This window comes from Rissa tridactyla, unplaced genomic scaffold, assembly GCF_028500815.1.
Source record: "Rissa tridactyla isolate bRisTri1 unplaced genomic scaffold, bRisTri1.patW.cur.20221130 scaffold_29, whole genome shotgun sequence".
Classification (NCBI taxonomy): domain Eukaryota; kingdom Metazoa; phylum Chordata; class Aves; order Charadriiformes; family Laridae; genus Rissa; species Rissa tridactyla.
Window position 1 is genome coordinate 2133277 of NW_026529507.1, and position 26128 is coordinate 2159404.

General features: G+C 50.9%; 1 protein-coding gene across 1 annotated transcript; it reads right to left on the bottom strand.

Moving 5' to 3' along the window:
* Nucleotides 1-1889: 1889 nt before the first annotated feature.
* Nucleotides 1890-5264, bottom strand: LOC128903261 (olfactory receptor 14J1-like; the record flags this gene model as incomplete). The annotated part of the gene is made up of 2 exons (XM_054187275.1): nt 1890-1910; nt 4803-5264. Coding segments are annotated over 2 exons (483 nt in total), but the record flags the coding sequence as incomplete, so codon positions are not given.
* Between the last annotated feature and the right edge of the window lie 20864 nt (nt 5265-26128).

Genomic DNA, 26128 nt, shown 5'->3' on the forward strand with positions numbered 1-26128 from the left:
CTCACCATGTCTCTCACCTGGCAACCAGGACTGACAGCAGCCTGTTCAAACCTGAGCTTTCTCCACTCCAGTCCGTAGCTGCGTGTTTCCACTCCTTGGCACCGGTTCCCACCTGCTTTACCTTGAAAACGAGCTGACACAGAATGGTGTTTCCTAATGGCCAACAAAGGAAATCAAAGGCAGGCAGAGTTCAATAAAGAGAAGACATTCCTCAGCTGTATGTCAAGTCCCCATTCCCTGCCCTGAAGTTCACTTTCCATTCTGGATGGCCTTAGACCAATAGAAAACACATTTTCCTCTCAAGCACAGATCCCAGACTGTGTTCCGAGGACAAGTTTATTTTAATATATTTCACATCTATATCTCCTATCTAAAAGAGGCTGGGATCAATGAAGGTTGGATACGTTGGATAGATCCTGCCTTTATCTCTTTGCAGTCAAGCAATGGTCCCACCTGCTAGCACTTCCCTCCTATCGTCCCTTTTTTTGAGATGGCCAAATCTTTATGGGGCGTACAATGGCATAACACCATGGCCCTCCAAGTGCCAAACCGTAACCGGTGTACATGTTCCCTGAGTTCATCCAGGCACCGTCTCCTTCAGGCACCCAGAAATGCAGTGCGAGAGAACATGCTTTGGGACATGTTCCTCATCTAAAGGGAAGCTAAGCAGCCTTTAGCTCCCCACCTCCTTCTCTGGACCCTTTTGAAAGATGCATGCAGCATTTACTTTTTGCCAGATGGCAGGGAGTCCCGCCAGCCTCCAGGACCTTTCCAAGATGATGGAGAGTGGCCTCACTGTGACATTCTCTTACTTTCCAGCACCTCTGGATGTACCCCGTCCATTCCCATGTACTGGTAGTGGTTGAGTTTGCTCCAGTAGATCCTGATTTCATTCCTATCCGCCATTGGCTGTTCTTGTCCAGAGTCTTGCCTCGAGGCACAAAGCCCTGAGAGACCTTGCTGGGGAAGCCTGAGGCAAAAAAGGCATAGAGTATCTCGGAACTCTCTCTCCCTACTCTAACTCAATACAGCAGTGTCCAACTAATATCTTTGTTTTCTTCTGTAAGAATTCCTGAAGTTGGAAATCTCGTTATGATTCCCCTGAATTTACTTTCAGGTTTCAAACTGAGTTTTGATACAGGCCAATGTTCTTCTTGGAGGATGCTGTCCTTGAAAACCAGCTGTACAGAGCTTTGCGCCACCTTCAATGCTCCTGACCATTGGATCCCCACGAAAACTCCTCAGCGTAGGCCAAAGGCAAAAGGACCTCTGAGGTCCAGCGTCTGCAGTCTTCTGTTCTGCTTCCTCACTGCCCTGGAGTGCTGGGACCCCACTACTTCAGGGTCACGACAGCCAATCTTCACGTCTCTGACCAGCTCTTCCTGCATTGCAGGTATCACATCAAGGTTGGCATTATTTTTGTTGGCCCATCTGGCAGCTGTGCTAAGACGTTGTCCTAAGACACTCCAGAAACCACCTGGACTGTACGTGCTGCTGTGCTCCTCTTTCAGAAGCTGCCAGTATCATGGCAGTCCCCAGCGAGACCCAGGCTCGTACAGCCAGACGCTTCCCTGGGATCCTTCAGAAAGACTATACCCTCTTCCTCATCCTGACTGTGGGTTCCTTATCTCCCACCATGACAGGACACTTCTACTGGCCTCTCCTCTCACCCTCCCCCACAAAGGCTCACCAAACTCTTCACCTGCCCCAAGGAGTTGTGCCATACATCCAGTTAACGGCTTCACTTTCAGGAAACCCCACTCCTGATCCTTCCAGCCTGTCTCTCCTGAAAAGCCTGTAGCCATCCATTGCAGCACCCCAAGCTGTGTGCCTTGTCCCACCACGCCTTGGCAGTTCCTCTGTCAAAGTCAAAAAGCACAGGCTCTCTCTCAACTTGCCTCTTCCGCTGGCTGAGAGTTTTGGTGCACATCTGGGCTGTGGCACCTCAGGTGTAGCTCCAGGCCAAGCTCGGACGTCTGGAAACCTGGTACCAAGCATTGAAGACCTTCTGTGTGCAAAGGCTTTGCTTCACGGCAGAGACACGGTCAAGTGGACGGCTCCTGGAAGCTTAAAGCTGAAATTGGATGTTGATGGTGAGCAAAGCCTGCTGTCTGCAAGAACAGAGAGAAACAGGGCTGGGAAGGGCGGCCCTGGCAAGAAAGAGGGTTTTTGTCAGTGGTGTCTCTGCAGCCCTCAAGGGCCTTTGACAAAGGTGAAGGTGATCTCCGTGAATGACAAGGTGCTGCTGACAGGTCCCCCATGAGATTTTTTTGCCTGTTCCTTGACTGTATTATGAAGAGGGCGAGTAAATGTTGGGCAAGAGTAAAAACAGCAGTTTGAGAGTGCAACACATGAGTGGAGACCCTGGTGTGACGTGTCTTGTGTTCTAAACTGCCTCACATCTACTGCATGGAGAAGGGAGAGACCTTGCCCCACTGCAGTGGCAATCAGTCACTTGTGTTATGAAAATTTGCAAGTGGCCCGTGCTGACCGAGCAGAGAGGCTAGGACACAAAGTACAGAGGTGCACGCGTAAATATTTAGTCATGCGCATGAGGTGTCCGAGCTCAATTGGGGTACCTCAAATGTGGTTAAACACAGGGTTCTTATGCCATTCAAGCGTTCAGGTACCTTATTATTTGACTAATGACTAACTAACACACACACGGAGTACCAATTCCTAATCACAGTAAAACTGCACAAAGTAGCTATATCTCTGCAGCTCCATCAGCCATCAGCCTTCTCGCGGCTTGTCTATTGATCCAGACGTCCCCGGAGTTGGTCTATTGCTAATTACTTGTCTGTGATGCTGGACACTGGGAGAGTTTCAAAGGTGTGTAAGAGGGACGAGGATACTGGCATTATCTTGGTTCTCCAGGGGTATCTTTTATCCTTCATGGACAGCTGAATGATTCTGAGAAGTCCTTATTTTGAGGGCAGGGCTGTTCTTCGGCTCCTTGTGATGAGCTGACCTCCTTTAACTCACTTACCCAAGCATGATAAATCAGTACACAATGGGAGCTAGCTAGATATATATCTTAAGAAAGTCAATTCCTTTTCATACGATAAAGACTGATGGGCATAAGAGTTAGGGAGGTAGATTTTGATACCCTTGGATCAGAGGATGTCTGTGGCCAGGTGAGTCCTGCAGGGAGCTTTTTGGTGGTCAAGGATCACCTCTTCGTCATCCAGAATGGTCCATGCCAACATGCAGGAAGTCATGCCAAGGTGTCAGGAGGCTGGCATGCATGAGAAAAGAGCTCTGAGTAACATCAAGCCTGAAGAGGAAGCACAGAGAAGGTGGAAGCTGGCTGCCTTCCAGCCTCCAGGGTTCCGTGGTTCTGTGCTGGAGTTGAACTTTCGGTTTTCCTTTTTCCTCTTTCCCCTTCCCAAGTTCTTTTCTTTAACCATTGTCGTAGATTCCTCTACAAACAGCCCAGCTTCTCTTTCCCCACAGGCCCTACATTTGCTTGCTTTGTGCCCTCTCTACGGGGCACAAAGATGTTTCTAACATAGCTGTTGTGACAATTCCTCTGTTGGACAGTACAAAATTAGGAATGTCTTTAATTCCCTGTAGTGCCCTGCAACTCCTCGTGCTGTTATCTTGTGCTGATGCATCACCACAACCATGGTGAGCTGTCTGCACGCAAACATGAAGAACGAACAAAATGGATCTTCAGTCCAGGGGGACCTTGGGAAATTCTGGGAGTCAGCCAGAAGAAACTGCTGAAGTTTTACAAAGAGAAGTGGCCAGTCCTGCATCAGGGGGAAGAAAAACACCGTATTACAGTGCCAGGTGGGACGTGACAGGATGAGCAGTGACCTTGAGGAGAAGGGCCCACGCATTATGAGGGACACCACATGAGGCAGTGGCGCATGCTGACCATGAACAAGGCCAGCTGCACACAGGGATGGATTAGGAGGAGAGGGCTACCCAGACAGCTTGACTTTTCATGCCCTTTCAGTGAGCCGTGGTGTGGCCACACCTGGACGTGTCTGTCCCTCTGTGGGAATTCCTGCTGTAGACAGGTGGGGAGGAACGGGAGAGTGCCCAGAGGAGGTCTGCACATGGCCTCTGCTTGAGGCCCCAGACCCCATCCTTCTGACCTCTGCCATCCCAGCACAACCCCAGGAACATGCTGTCCCTGGAGAAACACCAGCCTCTCCAGACAGCTCCAGATTCCCCTCCCACAGGATGGGTGGCCTTTATGTCATCTGTGTGAAGGGCTGGGGTACGTCCCTCAGTTAAACCCACGATCTTACCTGTCACCAGACACCGACTGGTGACTCCTAAATCCAGTCCAATATCTCTAAAATGTTACAAACGGACAGTCAGCTTTTTATTCCTGGACACATGGAGGAGGAAGAAGACCTTCAGGGGTGAATTTCCTCAGGCATGTTTGGAGAAAGACCCCAGCATTAAAGCACTGCACCAGGGAGATCTTGCTTTGTTAACAGAGACTCTGTGAAAGAGGCCAGCTCTGAGCCACTGTGAAATACATTTTTAGAAGGGAACCAGGTGAAACTAAGACGTAAATGTCTCAGGTGTAGTGACACAAGTGAAACCTTTGTGTAGGAGCCCATAAATGACAATATCAACAGCAATGATGAGAAATGTAATCATTAAAAACACAAAGCCAATAACAAAACACACAAAAAAGCAGATGGAATCAAATAGTGCGGGAGTCATTTGTGGAGAGAGGTGGAACATTTCTCCCTCTTGAAAAAAATCCATGAAATCAGATACCTAATGGCCTCCTTGAGCTCCTGGTTCCTCGTGCTGTAGATGAGGGGGTTCAGTGCTGGAGGCAACACTGAGTACAGCACAGCCACCACCAGGTCGAGAACTGGGGAGGAGATGGAGGGGGGCTTCAGGTAGGCAAACATGGCGGTGCTGAGAAACAGGGAGACCACGGCCAGGTGAGGGAGGCAGGTGGAAAAGGCTTTGTGCCGTCCCTGCTCAGAGGGGATCCTCAGCACGGCCCTGAAGATCTGCACATAGGACAGCACGATGAACACAAAACAACCAAAGCCTAAACAGGCACTGACCACAAGAAGCCCAGCTTCCCTGAGGTAGGAGTGTGAGCAGGAGAGCTTGAGGATCTGGGGGATTTCACAGAAGAACTGGTCCAGGGCATTGCCCTGGCAGAGGGGCAGGGAAAATGTATTGGCCGTGTGCAGGAGAGCATAGAGAAACCCACTGCCCCAGGCAGCTGCTGCCATGTGGACACAAGCTCTGCTGCCCAGGAGGGTCCCGTAGTGCAGGGGTTTGCAGATGGCAACGTAGCGGTCATAGGCCATAATGGTGAGAAGACAGAACTCTGCTGTGAGAAAGAAGATATAAAAGAAAAGCTGAGCAGCACATCCTGCATAGGAGATGTCCCTGGTGTCCCAGAGGGAATTGGCCATGGCTTTGGGAAGAGTGGTGGAGATGCAGCCCAGGTCAAGGAGGGAGAGGTTGAGGAGGAAGAAGTACATGGGGGTGTGGAGGCGGTGGTCACAGGCGATGGTGGTGATGATGAGGCCATTGGCCAGGAGGGCAGCCAGGTAGATGCCCAGGAAGGTCCAGAACTGGAAGAGCTGCAGCTCCCGCGTGTCTGCGAATGCCAGGAGAAGGAACTGGGTGATGGAGCTGCCATTCGACATTTTCTTCCCCTGGGCTTGGAGACCTGTTAATGGAAAGAAAAGCAGTGAGAAGTTGGGGAAGATTTCTCTCAAACTAAAGTATTCAATTGGTCTTAGAAACCCACCAAACTGGCTCTCGCCTTTCAGGAAGACCTTTTGCAGGTCCTTTTTGTACACTCTGGTTGGTGCTGGCTGATAGTCCACCAGAGAGCTGAGATCTCTGCAGGATTCAGTCCTGCCCTACAGCCATGGGTAAAAAGGAACACGGGGTGATCTCAGATTAAATCCACTCCTGGCATCAAAGGGCTTTTCAGCATTGTCACCCGACTGCAGGGCAGAGCTCAGGGCACCTTGTTGTTGGTGTTGTTCTGTTGTAGTTTCCCCACCACACCTGAGGAGTGTTTTTAAGGCAGAAATCCCTGGCATTTCTGCTGTGCTGCAAGTGAAACCTTGTGGGTCCTGCGAGCCAAGGGGACTGTCCCTCAGTGCAGAGCGAGGACAGCGAGTTTGTCCATCGGAATTGCTCTCAGCTGCCCTGTGCTGCTGCCTCTTTGAGCTGGAGGATGATCCCAAGCAGACATTCCCCTGAGAAGAACCTGGACACTGCTGAGAGCAGAGGAGTCCCATTTACAAGCGCAGTTCTCCCAGCCCCTCACCTGAGCTCACTGGACCCGAGGAGGATCTCAGCTCTCCCCTCCCAGCCAGGGACACAGGGGGCTCACTGCAGCTGCCTACATTCAGCCCTCCAGCTGGATTTACGTGGCCTTGGCACTGACATGTCTACTCCGTGGGGCTGCTAGACGACACAGGGATGCCACGGGAGAGCTGAGCCCTTCTGGAGGGCAGCGTGCAGCCAAGCAGGACACTCCTGGGAAAGAGTCAACTAGCCTAAAGATGGGGTGGCTTACTCTCGGCCCCACACACTGCAGTCCCCAGAGCCCAAAATATTAAAGGCATTTGGATGCTTTTCCTCCCTGGATACACCTGCATGACAGGACGTACAGCGTCAGTGTCTGAGCTGCACCTGAATCCTCAGCCCCCACCACAGTGGAAGAAGGGAAGGAACAAGGACAGCAGGGGTGAGAGGGGAACAGGTGAAAATTCTTCTTCAAAAAGAGTCAGGACAGGGAGACACTTGAACATTTCTCCTCCAGGATGTGGGAGAGGAGACCAGGGAGTGTCTCCAGGGAATGTATGTGTGGTGGTGGGGAGGTGCCATCCTAAACGGAAAAGGAAATTCCTTTCTCCCACTCCCCATGCATCCCACTAAAGGTGGAAAATTCAAAACATGGGCTCCATTTCTTTCAGGTAAATGCTGCCTTGAAGTCCTTCTCCAAAAGGACCCTCTGCAAATGTCCTGGGGGTGATTTGGAGCTGGGAGGAAACACGACCCATGGAGCACCCTCACGACTGCAGAAGGACCCTGCCATGACACGACTGGGGTCACTCCTTCCACCCACAGCTTCTCCCCGCAGCGCCATGGGGAGCTCCCCGGGCAGGCTGAGAGCTGACCCTGGCAGGCAGCAGAGTCCCTGGCCCAGCACACAGTTCCCTGGGACACGGGGACCCTGCTCTGAAGGACAGCCCTGAGCACCCCTGCACGCACACCCACCTTCACAGCCCGGCAGCCGTCCCTGGGAGAAGGCAGCTGACATGCCCTGTGCCTTTGCTGATGTGGTAGGGGTGCCCTGCTCTCGAGCACATCCTTCTCAACACCGACGGAGCCTTGAGAGCCTTCCTGACAGATCACATTAGCCATGGGCTATGCCAGCTTTAGGAGACTGCTCCAGGGAGCCTCTCTGCATTATACTGCAGCAGAGACACAGCATGCCCTGTCCCTCTGACGGTGCAGCAGGGAAGCCCTGCTCCACACGTTGTCCTTCTCCTCGAAACTAGAGAAACTGTGAGAGTTGTACTTGCAGATCCCGTAGGCTGGGGTTTGTTCCAGCTTCTAGAGATGCCTCCAGCAGCTGCAGATTCAATGCCCTGCAGCCAGAGACTGTGCAAAGGCTGTGAGGATTTCTCCCAGTGAGCTCTCAGCACTCTCCCACCCCAGGCTGCCTTTAAGATCCGCTGGCCTCACACATCTCCCCTCGCTGCCTGCAGGCAGTGCCCTCAGCCCTGCTGCCCTTTGCAGAGGAGCTGCTCCTGGGCAGAGCTGTCTCTCTGCAGCGCTGCCCGCTTGCCATGAGCTCCCTCCATGCCAGGAGCCCAGCCCAGCCCAGACGCAGAGGACCAGCCCGAGACGTCACTTTCTCTGCCTCCTCGGGGCTCCCTGGAGGTGTCCCTGTGCCTCCAGGGGAACCTGCTGGGAAAGAGACTGAAGTAATACTGTGTGGTCTCTCTTGCACCTCTGGAGAGACGCTTCTTTCCAGCCGGGTAATTTCTGCTATCAGAGAGTGCTGCGCACGAGAAAGGTCTTGTTCCTTCTGGTATGAGACAGGAAACCTGGACAGTGCCAGATCTCCTTTGCCCCCGCTGAGTGAAGGCAGTCGGCTTCGTCAATTGAGGCATCTCCTCCTTGGTTTGTAGTCCTGGGTGTGAAGTGGACTCAGCTCTCACTTAGGGCTGCCACAATCCCACAGGAGGGGGGATTCCTCTTGCCTCTCTTCAGGTGGGCACAAAATAGGCACCTGCTGCATGGGAGCTGCTGGTCTCAGCTCCCAGCGTCATTCCTGGAGATGGAGGCCAGCAGTGAGCTCTTCAGACTCAAACACCTACTGACATTTCAGGTCTCAGACGTGGTCCAAGATACGTGCCGGTAACTGCAAGATCTAACGGAGCAGTTCATGGAGACAGGGCAGTATCTGGTGCCGTCATCTTTGAGATTCACGAGGAATTCCTTTGGCCACCAGCATGTGCCCCATTTCGGACAACTGAACTTTTCCCTACTCTTTCAACCCAGGGCAGCCTTCTGAGGTAGACAGGGGACCAGATGTACTCATTGCCATTGACATCATCCATCTTCTCCATCAGCCGTGTGTACTAGATCCCCACTGACTGTAACGGCAGATGTCTCATGGACATCCCCACACCACCTAACCTAATTCAGGGCAGCTACTCGATGGCCATGGACAGGCCTGTTGTGCTACAGGAGGTGCCAGGGCTCTCCAGCACAACTGCAGGTGGCCGGCAGGGACTGCACAGGACCTACGGGAAAGGCATCGCCTTCAGAGTGGGTGCGAGACACACACTCCAGATGCCATGTCTCATAGATTCAGTTTCTGTTGGCCGGCAACTGAATCCCACGAGGGCAATGAGGCAGGGTCTGACCCACCTCCACCCAGTCGATGCAGAGCAGTTCAGGAACAGGAAGCACATCACACTGGGATCTCCACTCATTTGCCTATTTAAGCAACACAAGGAAGTCTCCAGAATAATGACCCCAGGTCTTATTGGAGACATTAATGACCCTGACACCACTGGAAGGGGAACACAGCAGCATGCATACTGTCCAGCAGGTTTCTGTGTCTCTTGGGACAACATCTTTGCACAGGCGCAAGGTAGGCCAACAAAGGTGTTGCTGAGTCCAGTCAATTCAGAGGGAATTCTGATCAGGGGTGTGAAAATGTCAGCCTGGGCTGTAGCGACCATGAAATAGTGGGGTCTCAGCTCCCAAGGGGAGTGAGAAAAGACGGAAGCCAGACTACAGATGCTGGGTCTCTAGAGGAGAAATGGGGATGGAAGAAACAAAGAGAATGAGTGGCCACTGCTGGAATTTAGTAACAGCGGGTGTAGATGAATCTGAGATTCTCTGTGTCCTTGCCTTGGTCTCCTCCAGCAAGCTCTCCCAGGCCTTTGTGCCTTGAGGCAGGACTCTGGAGGGAAAAAAAACCGTGGTGAATTTGGAGAGAGTCAGGAGTTACTTGAGCAAACACAATGCTTACCAGTCTATGGGACTGGAGGGGTGGCATCCGAGGGAGCTGAGAGGGCAGGACGATGCCACAGTAAAGCCACTCTCCATCATCATTGAAAGGATCTGGAGTTTGTGGGAACTCCCTAACAACTGGCAGCACCCAAATGCTGCAGGCACTTTCTGCTGTGACCCTGCTTTGCGTAGAATGTTGGTCTATAGAAATCTTGCAAGGTCACTTCCAGCCTGAACGGAAAGTTCCCAGAACAGGCCAATGTCTGCCACCCTGAGACCTGGAATCTGCACTCTGCTCTTCGTCCTCACTCCCTCGGGAGCTGAGACTCCACTCTTTCTTTGCTACTAGAGCCAAGGCTGACAAGGATGACACAGGTTTTCTGATCCAGGTGAGCATCGCCTTGCTTGGCCCATCTGGCAGCTGTGCTAAAAAGCTGAGGCAAAGAGCCTCCAGACACCTAAAGGAGCATTTGCACCGTGCTCTCCTGGGAATGTCAGGGGGTGCTGGGCTGACTTTTGGCTGCCAGGTGCCCACCCAGCTTCACTCCCGCTCCCCCTCCTTCTCCACTCGCCTTGCTGTCTGCAGGGCTGTTTCTCTCCATGTGTCTCACTCCTCTCTCTTACAGTGACTGCACACTGCTGTTTAGCCTTGCTTCAATATGCTATCACAGAGGTGCCACGAGAATTGCTTACTGGCTCAGCTTTGGGCAGTGGCATGTCCCCTTTGGAGCCAGCTGAAAGTGGCTGTCTCTCACATGGAGTCACCTCTTGATCCCTTTTCTCCTAAGCCACCTCTGCAGCCCCCTCACCCCTACCAAAACCTAGCCATGTCAACGCAATACACAGGGTCATTGATGTCCCCGGTAAGACGTTACGTCGTTGGTGAGCCCAAGACTTCCTCAGGTTGGTTAAATAAGAGTTGGTCCCCTTCCTCTCCTTCATTATAGGTTCTTTGTGTCAGAGCAGAGATGTGCTGGACCTCAGTCGTGGCACCAGGGCCAAGCTCAGGTGTGCAACAAAGCCAGCTGTTACCAAGTGCCCAAGTACCGTGCAGGCAAAAGGTTTGTGTCAGAGCATGCTGGGGGGGATGGCAGATGGCAATGTAAAGGGGAAAGGAGGAGATCAATCCCTGCTCTCCTCAGGACGAGAGAGAAGCAGGGCTGGACTCTGCAGCCCCAGCAGGAGAGGGCTTTGCTGTCTGCGGGGTCTCTGCAGCCCCAGAGGGCCTGTGGTGCAGGTGAAGCTGATCTCCAGGCAGGACAAGGGGCTTAGCAAGTGTCCTTGGCTATGGGTGTCCTGAGATCCAGGAACACTGTGCAAATCATTGCTCTGTTCCTTGACTGCATCATCAAAGGGATGACTGAGGGATGTGGGAGAAGCACTCCCTGCATCTACTGGATTGAGATGGGACAGCACTTGCCTCACTGCAGTTGCTTGAATGAAAGCACTGAACGCGTCAGAAGGTCTCTTGGGGTCTCTTACACGGCTGCTCTGAATGGGGATGATGTTCGCGCAAGTCCTGTGCTGTCCCTGCCGGCTGCACGCAGTTGTGCTGGAGAGCCCTGGTGCCGCGATTGAGAGACGGGACGCTGCTTGATGCAAGCAAAATGTCGGTTTATTAGAGGCGTCGGAAAGCTTTTTATACAGCTACTTAACAGTTACATAAATTACACAAATTCTATCATTTCTAATTGGCTTAGCTCTAAATGTTTCATTATAATAATCCCTCCTACTTGCGGTTTCGCTACATGCTAGAAGCTACAGTTTTGGATTGTGCTAAAAGCTACAGTGATAACTTGTTGCCTACTCCCTACTTCTTCAAGGTTATTTATCTCAGACCTGGAAGGCCAGTTGTTCCCTGGCTCCTCAGAGTTATTTGTCTCAGGTCTGCAAGGTCGGCATGCCCTCGAATTTCTTGCATATTTGTACTTTTCTGCTAGCCGCCCCCGACATCTCCCCCTTTTTTGTTTCTTTAAAGGCAGAACTGAGGCGCGGGTTTAAAGGTCATCATACTCAGTGAGCTGGACAGAACTAACACTAGCGTAAATCTTCGGAATATCGCCGTTTTGAATAAACCACGTATGTCGAACAACTTTATTCACCATAGACCTAACACAGGAAAGAGCGCAGCTTAGAATCGAAAGGCCTACCAATATAATAACTAATATGAGCACAGCAGATTGTACCAGGCTCCTAAGCCAGCCCTTTAGCCCAAACCAATCACCCGAAGCACCCAATCCGAAGAAGTCCGTATCAGATTGCACCTTTTGTGAATGCGCGAGGAGTTGTGTAATTTGCTTATGTATCGAAGAAGAGTGGTCCTCTAAGTCCATGCAGCACATTCCGTCAAAGTCCTCACAGCCATGTCCGTGGGCTAGTAGCAAGAAGTCAATAGCGGCTCTGTTTTGCAGGACTGCGTGTTGTACCGTGGACAAGTCTTCAGCCATCTCAGATAGTATGTGGCTGGTAGCATTTGCTTGCTTAATAACCCAACAGGCAATTGCATCTAAGTTTCTGTGGGCTCTCGCTGCTGCCACCCCAGGGGTAAATAGCGAGGCGAAAAAAACCTCCTAGCGATTCCATAGCTTAACATTATCGTCACAAGTATTATCTAATGCTTGTGTTGTGTCACGAGTAAAACGTAACCGCTTTTTTGGGCTTGGATGATAGTGAGGAGTGACAAGACTAAGCTGTCCAATAGTACACGGGCCTCCTCTAGGGTTAGAAGGGATCCCAGACCAAACTCTATTTCCGCAAATAAAAAAGAACCCCAAGGGGAGCCGCCTAGGGAGCATGGTACCGGGGGCTGAGTGAGTGGCGTCTCGAGCAATGCTCAAACACCATTGTTGTTGCCAGAGGGTAGCATTACCAATAGGTGAGATGGCGGTCGGTGGAGAATCCTTTACTAAGCGCCCCTCTTTTTGGGCCCCCGACCATGACCTAAGGCCAATAAACAAACAGTGAGAGGCATTAAGAGAATCTACTAAGTCAATTTCCTGCGGCTCGGGCCCTATTGGCAATTTATCATCCCAATTATCGTATTTTTCAAAAAGGTCCTTAAGATTTTTCCATGAAAAAGGAAGCCTTCCAGAAATACTGTACTGCTTCCGTAAGGTTGTCATAGAGTTATTAAACAGTAAAAAGGTCGAGTTATTCAGTGGTACCCCTACTAAGCAGGTGATGAAGGGCGAGCTGGGCGTAGCAAGACTGGCACAAAAGCTAGTTGTATTGAGCGACCTGGCCAGAGTAACCCAGACATTTTGACGGGGGTCAAAAAGGTGAGGATGGTACCCTGGCAAAGGATTGGCATGTGTCCAGGCCGCACATATACAAAAAGGTGTTAACAGGATCATAATGTTTGACGGACTCTTCCCCCCACCCCCTTTTTTTTTTTTTTTTTTTTTTTTATTTTTGCAATGCTAAATTCTTACAATGCTAACTTCATATATTAGGCAACTGTCACACCATCTATTGGCCAATGTTAACCATCGCTACCATCTCTTACCACAGCGATAGCAGTCACATAAAACCCAAGGGTCACAATCACCACAGGCGACACAATGAATATGTTCTACTGGAGTCTCTGCTCTATTGTCCATAAAAGCACTGCATCAGTCCTCCGAATGTTCTCCGGTATGCTGTTCAGGGGAATGATCTAGCTGTGGATTGGTGTTGTGGCTGCCCGACTGTGGTAGGGGTTCACGGAAAGGTCGCACGCTCTTCGCTGGGATCCACCTGGGGCCGCGTTCTGTGGAAACACAAGCATAGCCTCTGCCCCATGTGACAAGGGGGTATGGCCCCAAGACCTTACCTGTCTCAGGGTCGCGGATCAGGACTGGAGCTTTTACGCTGGCTTCGAAAGAAGTGTTTGTGTTAAAGTGGCGAACGATCGGAGGGTTGTTATCTATTAAAGAACAATTTAAAAAGTTAAAAACATACAGGGCTTTCTGTAGACGTTCTTCAGGGGTGGCTGTCCCTACTCCCCCTTTCTGTTGCTGCAACAAGCGCTTTAAAGACTGATGAGAGCGTTCAATCAGGGACTGGCCCGTAGGGCAATGCGGGATCCCAGTGATGTGAGTGATCCCCCAAGAGATAAAAAAGGTTTTAAGTGCAGCCGAGACATAAGCAGGGCCATTGTCTGTTTTGATTTGTGCAGGGATGCCTAAGGTAGCAAAAGCACGCAGCAGATGCCTGCGAACATCTTTCGCCGCCTCCCCCACATGGCAGGAGGCAAATAGAGCGCCTGAAAAGGTGTCAATAGAGGAATGGACGTATTTTAATCTCCCAAATTCTGGATAGTGTGTGACATCCGTCTGCCATAATTGCAGGCTTTGTAAGCCTCTGGGATTAACCCCACCTGGTGCCGTAGGAAAAGAATGTTTTTGACAATCAGGGCAGACAGCGATAATGTTCGCCACTTGCTGAGAAGTGAGGCCAAACTGACGTTTGAGGCCCCCTGCATTCTGATGGAAAAAGGAATGACTAAGCTTAGCTTGCGCAATACGGTCAGGTAAAACTTGTACCGGCAGAGTGAGCATATCGGCCCGTCGATTGCCCTCTGCAATAAACCCAGGTAAAGAGGTGTGCGATCTAACATGTAAAACAAAATAGGGATGTGTTTGAGAGGTTAAAAGGAAAACAAGTTCCTGCAACAAAGCAAACAAATCAGCATGCGAAGTATGACGCAGCACTGAGGCCTCTGCCCGTTCGACGACGCCTGCAACATAAGCAGAATCAGTAATAAGATTCAGTGGTGTAGACCACTTACGAAAAGCTCGAACAACAGCGGCAAGCTCTACGATTTGAGGGGACCCGGAGACTGTCTCAACGTCCGACTCCCATTGTTGAGAGCGGTCATCCCACCAGACAATCACCGACTTGTGTGTTTTTCCAGACCCATCGGTGAACACAGTAAGGCCTTGGAGGGGCTGGTGACATCTCTTTGGTATGGATGTTAAGTTAAAATGAGCATGTAGAAGCTTGTGGGACGGAGGATGTGAGGTTAGTTGACCCGAATAATCTGTTAAGGCAAACACGAAAGCATCAGACTGTTGGAATAACCATTGTAGGTACGTATTAGTTACAGGTAAACAGATAGAAGCAAAGTCCATCCCTGACAGGGCAAGCAAGCGCTGCCGTGCTTTAATTATCAAGGAAGCAAACATTTCATGTTGCGTCCAAATTGTTTTAGTGGGCTGGTTGGGTAAAAAGACCCACTCAATGATTAATAAGGGATCAGGATTGTTAGGGTCCCATTGAAAAATCAAAGCATATGGCTGACGTGCAGGGTTCAAAATAATTAAATTGAAGGGCAATTCAGGCGCACAGCGGTGTGCTTGCCGTGAGGCAATGGCTTCCGCTACTTTTTGTAATGAGGCAGTGGCTTCAGGACCAAGTCGACGAGGGGAGCGTAAATCGGAATCTCCCTTGAGGAGTTCAAACAAAGGGCTTAAGTCTGAATTGGAGATTCCTAGCAAGGGTCGGACCCAAGTAATGGTCCCTAATAATTTTTGAACATCGTGCAAATTTTTAATGTCCGCCTGTATATGCACAGGTTGGGGAACTATCGTCTGGGTCCTGATGCGCCAACCCAAGTAGGTCCAAGGGGGCATTTTCTGGACTTTTTCGGGCGCAATACAGAGGCCTGCCGAATTGACAGCAGCCGTGACAAGGGCTACGGCCTTTTCCATGAGCTCAAGGTGAGGCGCAGCCATCAAGATATCATCCATATAATGATATAACAGAACTTGAGGCAACACAACCCTGACAGGGCTAAGTACCTTAGCGACACACCATTGACAAATTGTCGGGCTATTTTTCATTCCCTGTGGCAGTACAACCCACTGATATCGTTGCACAGGAGCTTGCATATTGACACTTGGGACTGAAAAAGCAAATTTGGCAGCGTCGTCAGGGTGTAGTGGAATATTAAAAAAGCAATCCTTAAGGTCAATAACGGTGAGATGCCAATTGCGGGGGATCATAGTTGGAGAAGGGAGCCCTGGCTGCAGGGCTCCCATATCTACCATAGCATCATTGATTTTTCTGAGATCATGGAGCAGGCGCCACTTGCCAGATTGCTTCTTAATAACAAAGACAGGTGAATTCCAAGGACTAGTAGTAGGTACTATATGTCCTTTTGCTAATTGTTGCGTAACCAGTTCTTGGAGAGCGCGAAGCTTTTCGAGTGGTAGGGGCCATTGATCTACCCAAATGGGCGTCTGAGTTTTCCAAGTCAGTTTCAGGGTGTCGCGCACCTCAATGGCCCCTCCTAAAAATGCGACTGAATGGAAGTTCCCCATTGTGACAGCACATCACGTCCCCATAAGACCATAGGAACAGGCAGCACAAAAGGCTTGACGGAAGCCACTCGTCCTTCTGGGCCTTTGATTTGGATCAATTCCGAGGATTGGTGGCTTCTACCAACTCCTCCGATTCCGGCTAGTGCCTGAGGCACAGCTGCCAAAGGCCATTGTGGAGGCCACTTCGCCTGTGAAATTACAGTAACATCGGCCCCTGTGTCAATAATCCCATTCAGGATTACTTGCTGAGTGCCGTGAATAAGAGTACATTGACAAAGTGGTCGCTTCTGGGAAATGGACTGTACCCAGAGAATCTGTGGATCCCCAGTAGATCCAAAACCTCCTTGTCTTTGCTGCGGAGGTGGGTGAGGCGAAAGAGAGCTTGCGTTCTGCGGGATCAGTAGTAATTGTGCAATGCGGCTTCCTTTGGGTACTGTGCAAGGGGGAAATGGGGTCCAGGCCATGATTTTAATTTCCCCAACGGTATCCGCATCAATTACTCCAGGCAATACAAAAAGTCCGGCTAAGGTTACCGATGATCTCCCTAATAGTAGCCCTTGTGTTTTCGGGGGTAAAGGACCTGAAACATTAGTTGCTAATAAATGAACAGAGGAATCAAGCAACGTTACTGCGTGTGAGGTTGCCAGGTCCAATCCGGCGCTACCGGCTGTTGCTGGGCGAAGACTTGTGGCGGGGTCACACCCATCTGCATGGCTCGATTCACCGGCGACGATACTTGTGTCTGTGCGCGTCGCTGCCCCGCGCTCCGCAAGCGGTTCCCCTGTATCGGCTGCCCTTGAAAATTATACTTAGAACGACATTGATTAGCATAATGATGCCCCTTCCTGCATCGGGGACAGATCCCAGGGGCTTGGGCTTTAGCTCCCCCATTAGAAGCGGGACAATTTCGTTTGATATGGCCTGGTTTACCACAACCGTAGCAATTTCCTCCTCCAGACTTGTCTCTCATAGCTGCGAAAGCAGCTGCCATCGCTTCAAATTTGTGGTCTACAGTACCAATACGATTACAAGCCTCCACCATTTCGACCAAGGTCGGAGCTGGGTTAGGGAGAGATTTAAGTAATTTTTTACAGTCGGCGTTAGCATTTTCAACTGCTAATTTTAATAGCAAAATCTCTCGAGCTTCGGTATTATCTATTTGGCGTTCTAAAGCTTGCTTAAGTCTATCAATAAATTGCATGTACGGTTCCCAAGGTTCCTGCGTAATAGAGGTGAATGCCTTTTGAGGTTTACGGGAATCGGGTATTTTGAGTAAAGCCTTTTTTGCTTCTTCGCGGATCGCTTCCAGGGCCTCTCGTGGACAATCTCGAGCCTGTGCCGCTGGATCAGAGTGCTGACCCGTACCCATAAGGTGCTCCATGGTCAGTGCGGCAAGAGCAGCATTATTATGACCTACGTAGCTGGTGAGGAGAGTTTGAAGGCCCCCTCTCCAATGCGACTCCCAGAGGGAATACTGGGGAGGGGTTAATAACAATTGCGCTAGCGATTTTAAATCATGGGGAGTCATAACGTACGTATCAAAGACAGAAGACAGCAGGCTAGCAAAATATGGGGAAGAGAGCCCGTGTTCTGTGACGGTACGGCGCAGCTCTTTAATCACAGGGAAGGACAAAGCCTCCTACTGCACTCCCCGGCCTTGATAAATAACAGGGGCGACTATCGTTCGCGCTATTTCCAAGTCACCTTCTTTTAAAGCTTGACGTCTAATATTCGCCCATGTATCATGAGGGTCAGGGGGATACAAGTCAGGCTCTTTATCGGGATCAACGGGCCCCGGGTCAAGCGGATCTTCCTCAGGAGGGTAGCCTGCGGCACAGACCTTTAAGGGTCCGGGCAACTTAGCGCGTCGCGGACGTAGCGGAGGGGGAAGCAAAGGCTGAGCTGGTGGAGGTTCCCCCTTAGTATCTGGAGAGTCTTTATGTGATTTAACAAAATTAGTAGTGAACGCGACAGTGTTTTATGGGATGTGATGACAAGGTACACTTGATTCTTTATTGCATAGAGGACAGGGTCGGACAAGCTGTCAGGGAGACCCTCCCGTTGAGTCATGAGGCTCAACTTGCTTTCTAAACTCCTTCTCGGAGAGGAGTCTGCCTGAGGCTGGATCCAATGCTAGTCCCAGCCTTGGTTAACGGTTTATGTCTAAAGGATTATATATGTGCAATCAATCCTTTCTATCACTTAGCTAAGATTTCACAGTTTAACGTTCTATTAATCACCTACCGAGAATCTGTTGTGGCAAGGAATCTCTCGACGTCTAGGAGGAGAACCTTAAGCGAGCATCCCTGCTCAAGGGGAGATCCTGGCGTGCAGCCCACTGCCGTGCAGGAGAGCTCCAAGCACTCTTGGGCTGTCCACTATTTATAGAGTAAGAGAATTGACCTACAGTCATATTCGCATGGGAACAAAATATCTAGGCCCCCACTCCAGACAGTGTGTTGGCTGTCTTGCCAGCCATCCCCCAAAGTCCAGGTGACACTCATCACACCTCCCACTGATGGTTATGGCTTGAGCAGGAGCTGGGGAGGGGCAGAAGCGGGAGAGCACAGCGCCACAAGATGCGGCACACAGGGACGTGGTTTAGTGGTGGACCTGGCAGGGCTGGGTTTACAGTTGGACACAATGATGTTAAAGATCCTTTCCAACATAGATGATTCCATGAGTCTGTGATTGTTTTGAGCCTCAGGACTCTGTTTCCTCCTCGCCCCTTCTCTGGGAGGCCAGGAGGTGTCACAGAATTTTCCTGTACTTGGCATTGCTCCCCCTCACATCCCTCTGCCCCAGGAAGAGCCCTGGGCCACAAGTGAGGGACAGGATCTGCCTTGCCAGGGCCTGGGGCTGAGGGCTTGGCCTTTCTGCTGCATCAAACCAACCAAGGGTTTCTTCAGCATTACAGCCACCTGCACTCTGCCTTTGCCCACCTGCAATCACAGCCTCCAATTATCTGCTCTAACGAGTCCCTGGGGAGGCTTTGTCAGGAATGGCCCTCAGTGGGGCTCATTAATGCTTCCAGGTACTTGGAGTTTGACTTCTGATTTCTTGAGCACTCTGTTCAACCTTCTCTCAGTATCTGAGGTCTGTGGACTCAGCAGCAAATACCCCATGGGGCTCATTAAAAGACAGAAAGCCTTAACAAGCTTCTCTTTTTGTAATTTTCTTCAAGACTTGTACAGCTAATTGGAGAGGTTTCATAGTGTAATGAAGTAGGAAGATTTCAAAATGCATCTGATAAAAATGATCTTTTCTGTTAAAGGATATATTTTATTACTTTTCACTTTGCAGAAGAGGTGATAGAAGCATTCTCTGATTGATATTGGTGCAGAGTGTTTCCTCAGGAAGTCTGGACACCTAGGTAAAGCAGTCCCTTGATGTCCATCGCTGGATGGACAGCCTTGCTCCTCACCTCCCCAACCTCACCATTTCTGACGTTGCCCACCTGGGACTTGCATCACTGCTCCTTGCATCAGACTTCTCCACTGGTCTCTGCAGCTGCAGGTTACAGCTCCATTGCACCATCTCCCACCTGAGCCCCTTAGAGACCTGGCTGCACCCAGGCACAGGAGAATTTTCCCCATTCTTCAGAAAAGAAAAGTAAAGCACAATCAGTTTTCATAAACAATAAATGATATTCTGTAATCATATGCTAAGTACAAGCTACCACTAATGAAGTTGATTTCTACAAGGGATAAACTTAGGTAGTTAGATAAAAAATGATAGATATAAACATAATTAAAGAGCTGGCTAAGGAGGCAATTAGGCTGTTGAGAGACAGTCAGGCTGTTCAGTCCCTGAAGGTGAAAGCAGCAGCGTGGGCGAGAGGTACCTGGATGAACAAAGAGTAAATGGAGAAGAAAACTGAAGAATTACGGAAAGGGCCTTTGCCTAGACAGTCTGGATCTGAAAAGGTGAGTTTAGAAATGGTCCCTGTATCAGGACAAGTAGACAAAAAATTAGAGAAACTAACTGCACTGTGTAACAGGGAGAATAGTTGTAATGGCGTCACAGGGAAGATCAATATTTCTTTGGAATATCCTTTCTGAGAGGTTATGGGATTGGCAGAGGTCTCTTGTGAGAGAGGACAAGCAAGTGGTGCACCCATCTTTGGAAGAATCCAACACTGCACCCCAGGGAACCAGAGGCCGCACAGGCTCACATCGGTGAGGAGCAGGCCATCAGTTGGAGTCCTCTTGGGTGACATTTGTGGGCACCAACAGCAGAACGTGTCCAAAACCCATCAGCATGGACTTACCAAGGGTCAATCATGCCTCGCCAACCTGACTGCCTTCACCATGAAGTAACTGCATTTGTGCATGAGGGCACTCTTGCATGTTTGTCAATAGCAATAAACTCGGAGGATCACTTGTTTACCAATTAATTTACCAATTACTGCCATGGGCAAAACAGACCCAACTTGGGAAAATTCATTAAATGTATTTCCAATTGATTGTAACAGAATAGGACAGTGAGAAATAAAACACAATTCAAAACACCTTCCCCCCTCCCTCCCTCCCTTCTTCCCAGGCTCAACTTCATTCCTAACTCTTCTACCTTTGCCCCGAGTGGCACAGGGGGCTTGTGGAATGGGAGTTGCCGTCAGTTCATAACACTTCGTTTCTGACCTTGCCCAAATGTGGGTCCTTCCCACTGACTGCAGTTCTCCACAAACTGCTCCAGCGTGGATCCTTTCCACAGGGTACAGTCCTTCAGGCGTGGACTGCTGCAGTGTGGGTCCCCCACACGCCACAGGTCCTGCTGCAAAACCTGCTCCAGCATGGGCTCCTCTCCTTGGGCAGCAGGTCCTGCCAGGAGCCTGCTCCACCGGGGTCCTCCATGGGCTGCTGGTCTAACTCTCCTAAAGGAAAAAGGCCAGCCCAGCACGGCTTCTCTTCTGGACCAGACCACAAGAAGTCCCGGAGGATGGTTGTTTCCTATGCCCGTGGGACTTGAGAAAACTCAGAAGACTCCAGTGTTTTGGGTATTGCTGAACAGAGTTTGCATGGTGTCAAGGCTGTCCTGGTTCCGGTGGGGATAGGGTTAACTTTTCCTGGTATTCCATGCCATGTGAGCCACGCCCACCCTGAGCTGCCGGGGGAGGGGGCAGGAAGTTGCCGCTTAAAAGCGGGCTGGGGCGGCCCGGGTCTGGCCGGCGAGCGGCGAGCGGCAGGGGGAGCGGCGGTTCCGTAATCGCGTTTGTATATTCCCCTATCCGTGTTGTTGTTGTTGTTGTTTGCCTGTTCCCTTTGCTGTTCTATTAAACTGCCTTTGTCTCAACCCAAGAGTCTTGCCTTTTCTTACGATTCTTCCTGTGTTTGGAAGGCACGAGCGAGCGACACGTGGTTCTTTGTTGCCGTCTGAGGCTAAACCACGGCAGTCCTTTTTGGCGCCCAACGTGGGGCTCGAAGGGTTGAGATAACGACAGAATCCAACTAGAACGTGGAAAAAACGGTTTTGGTTTTTTTTTTTGTGTATGCATTTATTTTATTAGGTAAGTAATCACTGGTCATCATGTTGCTTGGTTTGTTCTCATGGCTGTGTTACATAAATTCCTATATGGCTTATGTACTCCCTGCGATGCTGTTTATCATGTCTGGAACAGGGATGAGGATTATCATTCTGCTGTCCTGTGCGATATCTGTTTATGATATGATAACATCACTGTTCAGACGGCTATTTTGGGGTGTTTATGCGGTTTTGCTGTCCTGTCCGTACATTGGACACCGTCTCTCAGAATTTGTTAATAATTTCCCCAGCCCTTCTGCCTCCCTTTTCTCCTTCGGGTCAGGTATGACAGCTTTTGAGAATTTTGAATATCCTTGGGATACTCAAACTAGCGTGTTCGTAGTGCTATGTCTCCTGAATACGTTCCAGGTCTTGTTTAGGGTTAAGCGACTATTTAAGACTACCACCCGGAGATCTGCTCCGAGGCTGGATAGTCAGGGGTGGCATGGCATGTGGGAGAGCATGGGCAGGTACCTAGAGAACTACTCACCTCCAATGGTCTGGGACTTCACCCCTGAACAATTACAGGACCCTGATAAAGTGGTAGAATATTTGAAGGGAAAATGCTGTGGCTATTCTAGAGAGGCACAACTCACCGCGCTGTGCTGGGCCCTGGCCAGTATCTACCAGGCACTGCTCAGAATTATGCAGCACCCTCAAGGGGAAGAGATGGAAACCAGACCTGCGGCGGCCCCTGCGGCTGCTGCAGCCCCTGCTGCAGCCCCTGCGGCGGCCCCTGCGGCTGCTGCAGCCCCTGCTGCAGCCCCTGCTGCGGCCCCTGTGGCGGCCCCTGCGGCTGCTGCAGCCCCTGCGGCGGCCCCTGCGGCGGCCCCTGCGGCGGCCCCTGCGGCTGCGGCGGCCCCTGCGGCGGCCCCTGCGGCTGCTGCAATCCTTGCGACAGACACTGCGGCTACTGCAACCCCCGTGGTAGCCACTGCCACTGAACCAGGGAACCAACCCATGCCAGTATCAGTTGCCCCCATACAGAAGAAGAAGTACACAAAGAAATCAGTTCGCTTAGTAAGAGATGATGATGAACCAGGGCCATCACGAGAGCAGGAGGAAGAGGCAGAACCAGAGATAATTACTCGATCCCTATCCTTGAGTGAGCTGCGGGATATGCGAAAAGATTTTAGCCGACTTTCAGGCGAGCACATTGTCACCTGGCTGCTCCGGTGCTGGGATAATGGGGCCAGTAGCCTGGAATTAGAGGGTAGGGAGGCCAGGCAGCTGGGATCCCTGTCTAGGGAAGGCGGCATTGACAAGGCGATCGGGAAAAAGACCCAAGCCCTCAGCCTCTGGAAACGACTCCTGTTAGGCGTGAGGGAGAGGTACCCCTTCAGCGAGGATGTTGTATGTCAGCCAAGCAAGTGGACTACCATGGAAAGAGGTATCCAGTACCTGAGAGAATTAGCCGTGCGGGAGACGATTTATTATGACTTGGACAATGCAGACTTACCCACAGACCCTGATGAGGTGCGATGCACAAGGCCCATGTGGCAGAAGTTTGTACGGAGCGCACCATCGTCATATGCCAACTCCCTGGCAGTAATGGAATGGAAAGGTGAAGAGGGACCAACGGTGGATGAGGTAGCTGGCCGGCTCCGGCGATATGAAGAAAGTCTCTCTTCCCCCCTTGTCTCAGCTGTGGAGAAACTGTCGCGGAAGGTCCAGCAACTTGAAGAGAATATGTCCTACTCCCCACCTGCATGGGCCAGCATCTCAGCTATTAGAAGCAGGCATTTCCCCACTCAAGAGAGAGAGTACAGAGGGTACACACCACGAGGCACCCTGTGGTTCTACCTGCGGGACCACGGAGAGGACATGAGGAAGTGGGACGGACAACCTACTTCGATCCTGCGGACACGGGTACAGGAGTTGCAAGGAAGGACAACCACAAAAGGGGATCCCTCCAGGAAAAGTGCCGCCCCAGTTTCCAGTGGGCCGTTCCCCAGACAAAGCAGAAGGCTTGATCTTGCTTCTGATCCTCTTGAAGGAACTTCCAAGTCATTTATGCAAGAAGTGAGTAATGGATACTATGACCAGTATTAGGGGGGCCCTGCCTCCGGCCAGGTGGAGGAAAGGGATAACCGGGTTTATTGGACGGTGTGGATTCGATGGCCTGGCACATCAGACCCACAGGAGTATAAGGCTCTAGTGGACACGGGTGCGCAGTGTACTTTAATACCATCAAGCTATAGAGGGGCAGAACCCATTTGTATTTCTGGGGTGACAGGGGGATCCCAAGAGTTGACTGTACTGGAGGCAGAAGTGAGCCTAACTGGGAATGAGTGGCAAAAGCATCCCATTGTGACTGGCCCAGAGGCTCCATGCATCCTTGGTATAGATTACCTCAGGAGAGGGTATTTTAAGGACCCAAAAGGGTACCGCTGGGCCTTTGGCATAGCTGCTTTGGAGACAGAGGAAGTTAAACAGTTGTCTGCCTTGCCTGGTCTCTCAGAGGATTCTTCTGTTGTGGGGTTGTTGAGGGTCAAAGAACAACAGGTGCCGATTGCTACCACAACGGTGCATCGGCGGCAGTATCGCACTAACCGAGACTCTCTGATTCCCATCCATGAGCTGATTCGTCAACTAGAGGTTCAAGGAGTGATCAGCAAGACTCGCTCACCCTTTAACAGTCCCATATGGCCGGTGCGAAAATCTAATGGAGAGTGGAGGCTAACTGTAGACTATCGTGGTCTGAATGAAGTCACGCCACCGCTGAGTGCTGCTGTGCCGGACATGCTAGAACTCCAGTACGAACTGGAGTCCAAGGCAGCCAAGTGGTATGCCACGATTGATATAGCGAATGCATTTTTCTCAATCCCTTTGGCAGCAGAGTGCAGGCCACAGTTTGCTTTCACTTGGAGGGGCATCCAATACACCTGGAATCGACTGCCCCAGGGGTGGAAACGCAGCCCCACCATTTGCCATGGACTGATCCAGACTGCACTGGAACAGGGTGAAGCTCCAGAACATCTGCAGTACATTGATGACATCATTGTATGGGGAAACACAGCAGAAGAAGTTTTTGAGAAAGGGAGTAAAATAGTCCAAATCCTTCTGAACGCTGGTTTTGCTATAAAGCGAAGTAAGGTCAAGGGACCTGCGCAGGAGATCCAGTTTTTAGGAATAAAATGGCAAGATGGACGCCGTCAGATTCCAATGGATGTGATCAACAAAATAGCAGCTATGTCTCCACCAACTAGTAAAAAGGAAACACAGGCTTTCTTAGGTATTGTGGGTTTTTGGAGAATGCATATCCCAGATTACAGTCAAATTGTAAGCCCTCTGTATCAAGTAACCCGGAAGAAGAATGATTTTAAATGGGGTCCTGAGCAACGACAAGCTTTTGAACAAATCAAACAGGAAATAGTCCATGCAGTGGCCCTGGGGCCAGTCCGGGCAGGACAAGATGTTAAAAATGTGCTCTACACCGCAGCCGGGGAGAACGGCCCTACCTGGAGCCTCTGGCAGAAAGCACCAGGGGAGACTCGAGGTCGACCCCTAGGGTTTTGGAGTCGTGGATACAGAGGATCCGAAGCCCGCTACACTCCAACAGAAAAAGAGATATTGGCAGCATATGAAGGGGTTCGAGCTGCTTCGGAAGTGGTTGGTACAGAAGCACAGCTCCTCTTAGCACCTCGACTGCCGGTGCTGGGTTGGATGTTCAAAGAAAGGGTCCCCACCACACATCATGCAACCGATGCTACATGGAGTAAGTGGATTGCACTGATCACGCAGCGAACTCGAATGGGAAACCCCAGTCGCCCGGGAATTCTGGAAGTGATCATGGACTGGCCAGAAGGCAAGGATTTCGGAATGTCACCAGAGGAGGAGGTGACGCGTGCAGAAGAGGCCCCACCATATAATAAACTGCCAGAAAATGAGAAGAAATATGCCCTGTTCACTGATGGGTCCTGCCGTATTGTGGGAAAGCATCGAAAGTGGAAGGCTGCTGTGTGGAGTCCTACACGACGGGTTGCAGAAGCCAGTGAGGGACAGGGTGAATCGAGCCAGTTTGCAGAGGTGAAGGCTATTCAGCTGGCTTTGGACATTGCTGAGCGAGAAAAATGGCCAGTACTTTATCTCTACACTGACTCATGGATGGTGGCAAATGCTCTGTGGGGATGGTTACAGCAGTGGAAGCAGGGCAACTGGCAGCGCAGAGGCAAACCCATCTGGGCTGCTGACCTATGGCAAGATATTGCTGCCCGGATAGAGAATCTGGTTGTGAAAGTACGCCATGTAGATGCCCACGTACCAAAGAATCGGGCCACGGAGGAACATCAGAACAACCAGCAGGTGGATCGGGCCGCTAGGATTGAAGTGGCTCAGGTGGATCTGGACTGGCAACATAAGGGTGAACTATTCATAGCTCGGTGGGCCCATGACTCCTCAGGCCATCAAGGGAGAGATGCGACATATAGATGGGCTCGTGACCGAGGGGTGGACCTGACCATGGACACTATTGCACAGGTCATCCATGAATGTGAGACATGCGCTGCAATCAAACAAGCCAAGCGGTTAAAGCCTCTTTGGTATGGAGGGCGATGGCTGAAATACAAATGTGGGGAGGCCTGGCAGATTGATTATATCACGCTGCCACAAACCCGTCAAGGCAAGCGCTATGTGCTCACAATGGTGGAAGCAACCACTGGATGGCTGGAAACATACCCTGTGCCCCATGCCACTGCCCGGAACACTATCCTGGGCCTTGAAAAGCAAGTCCTGTGGCGACATGGTACCCCAGAGAGAATTGAGTCGGACAATGGGACTCATTTCCGAAATAGCCTCATAGACACCTGGGCCAA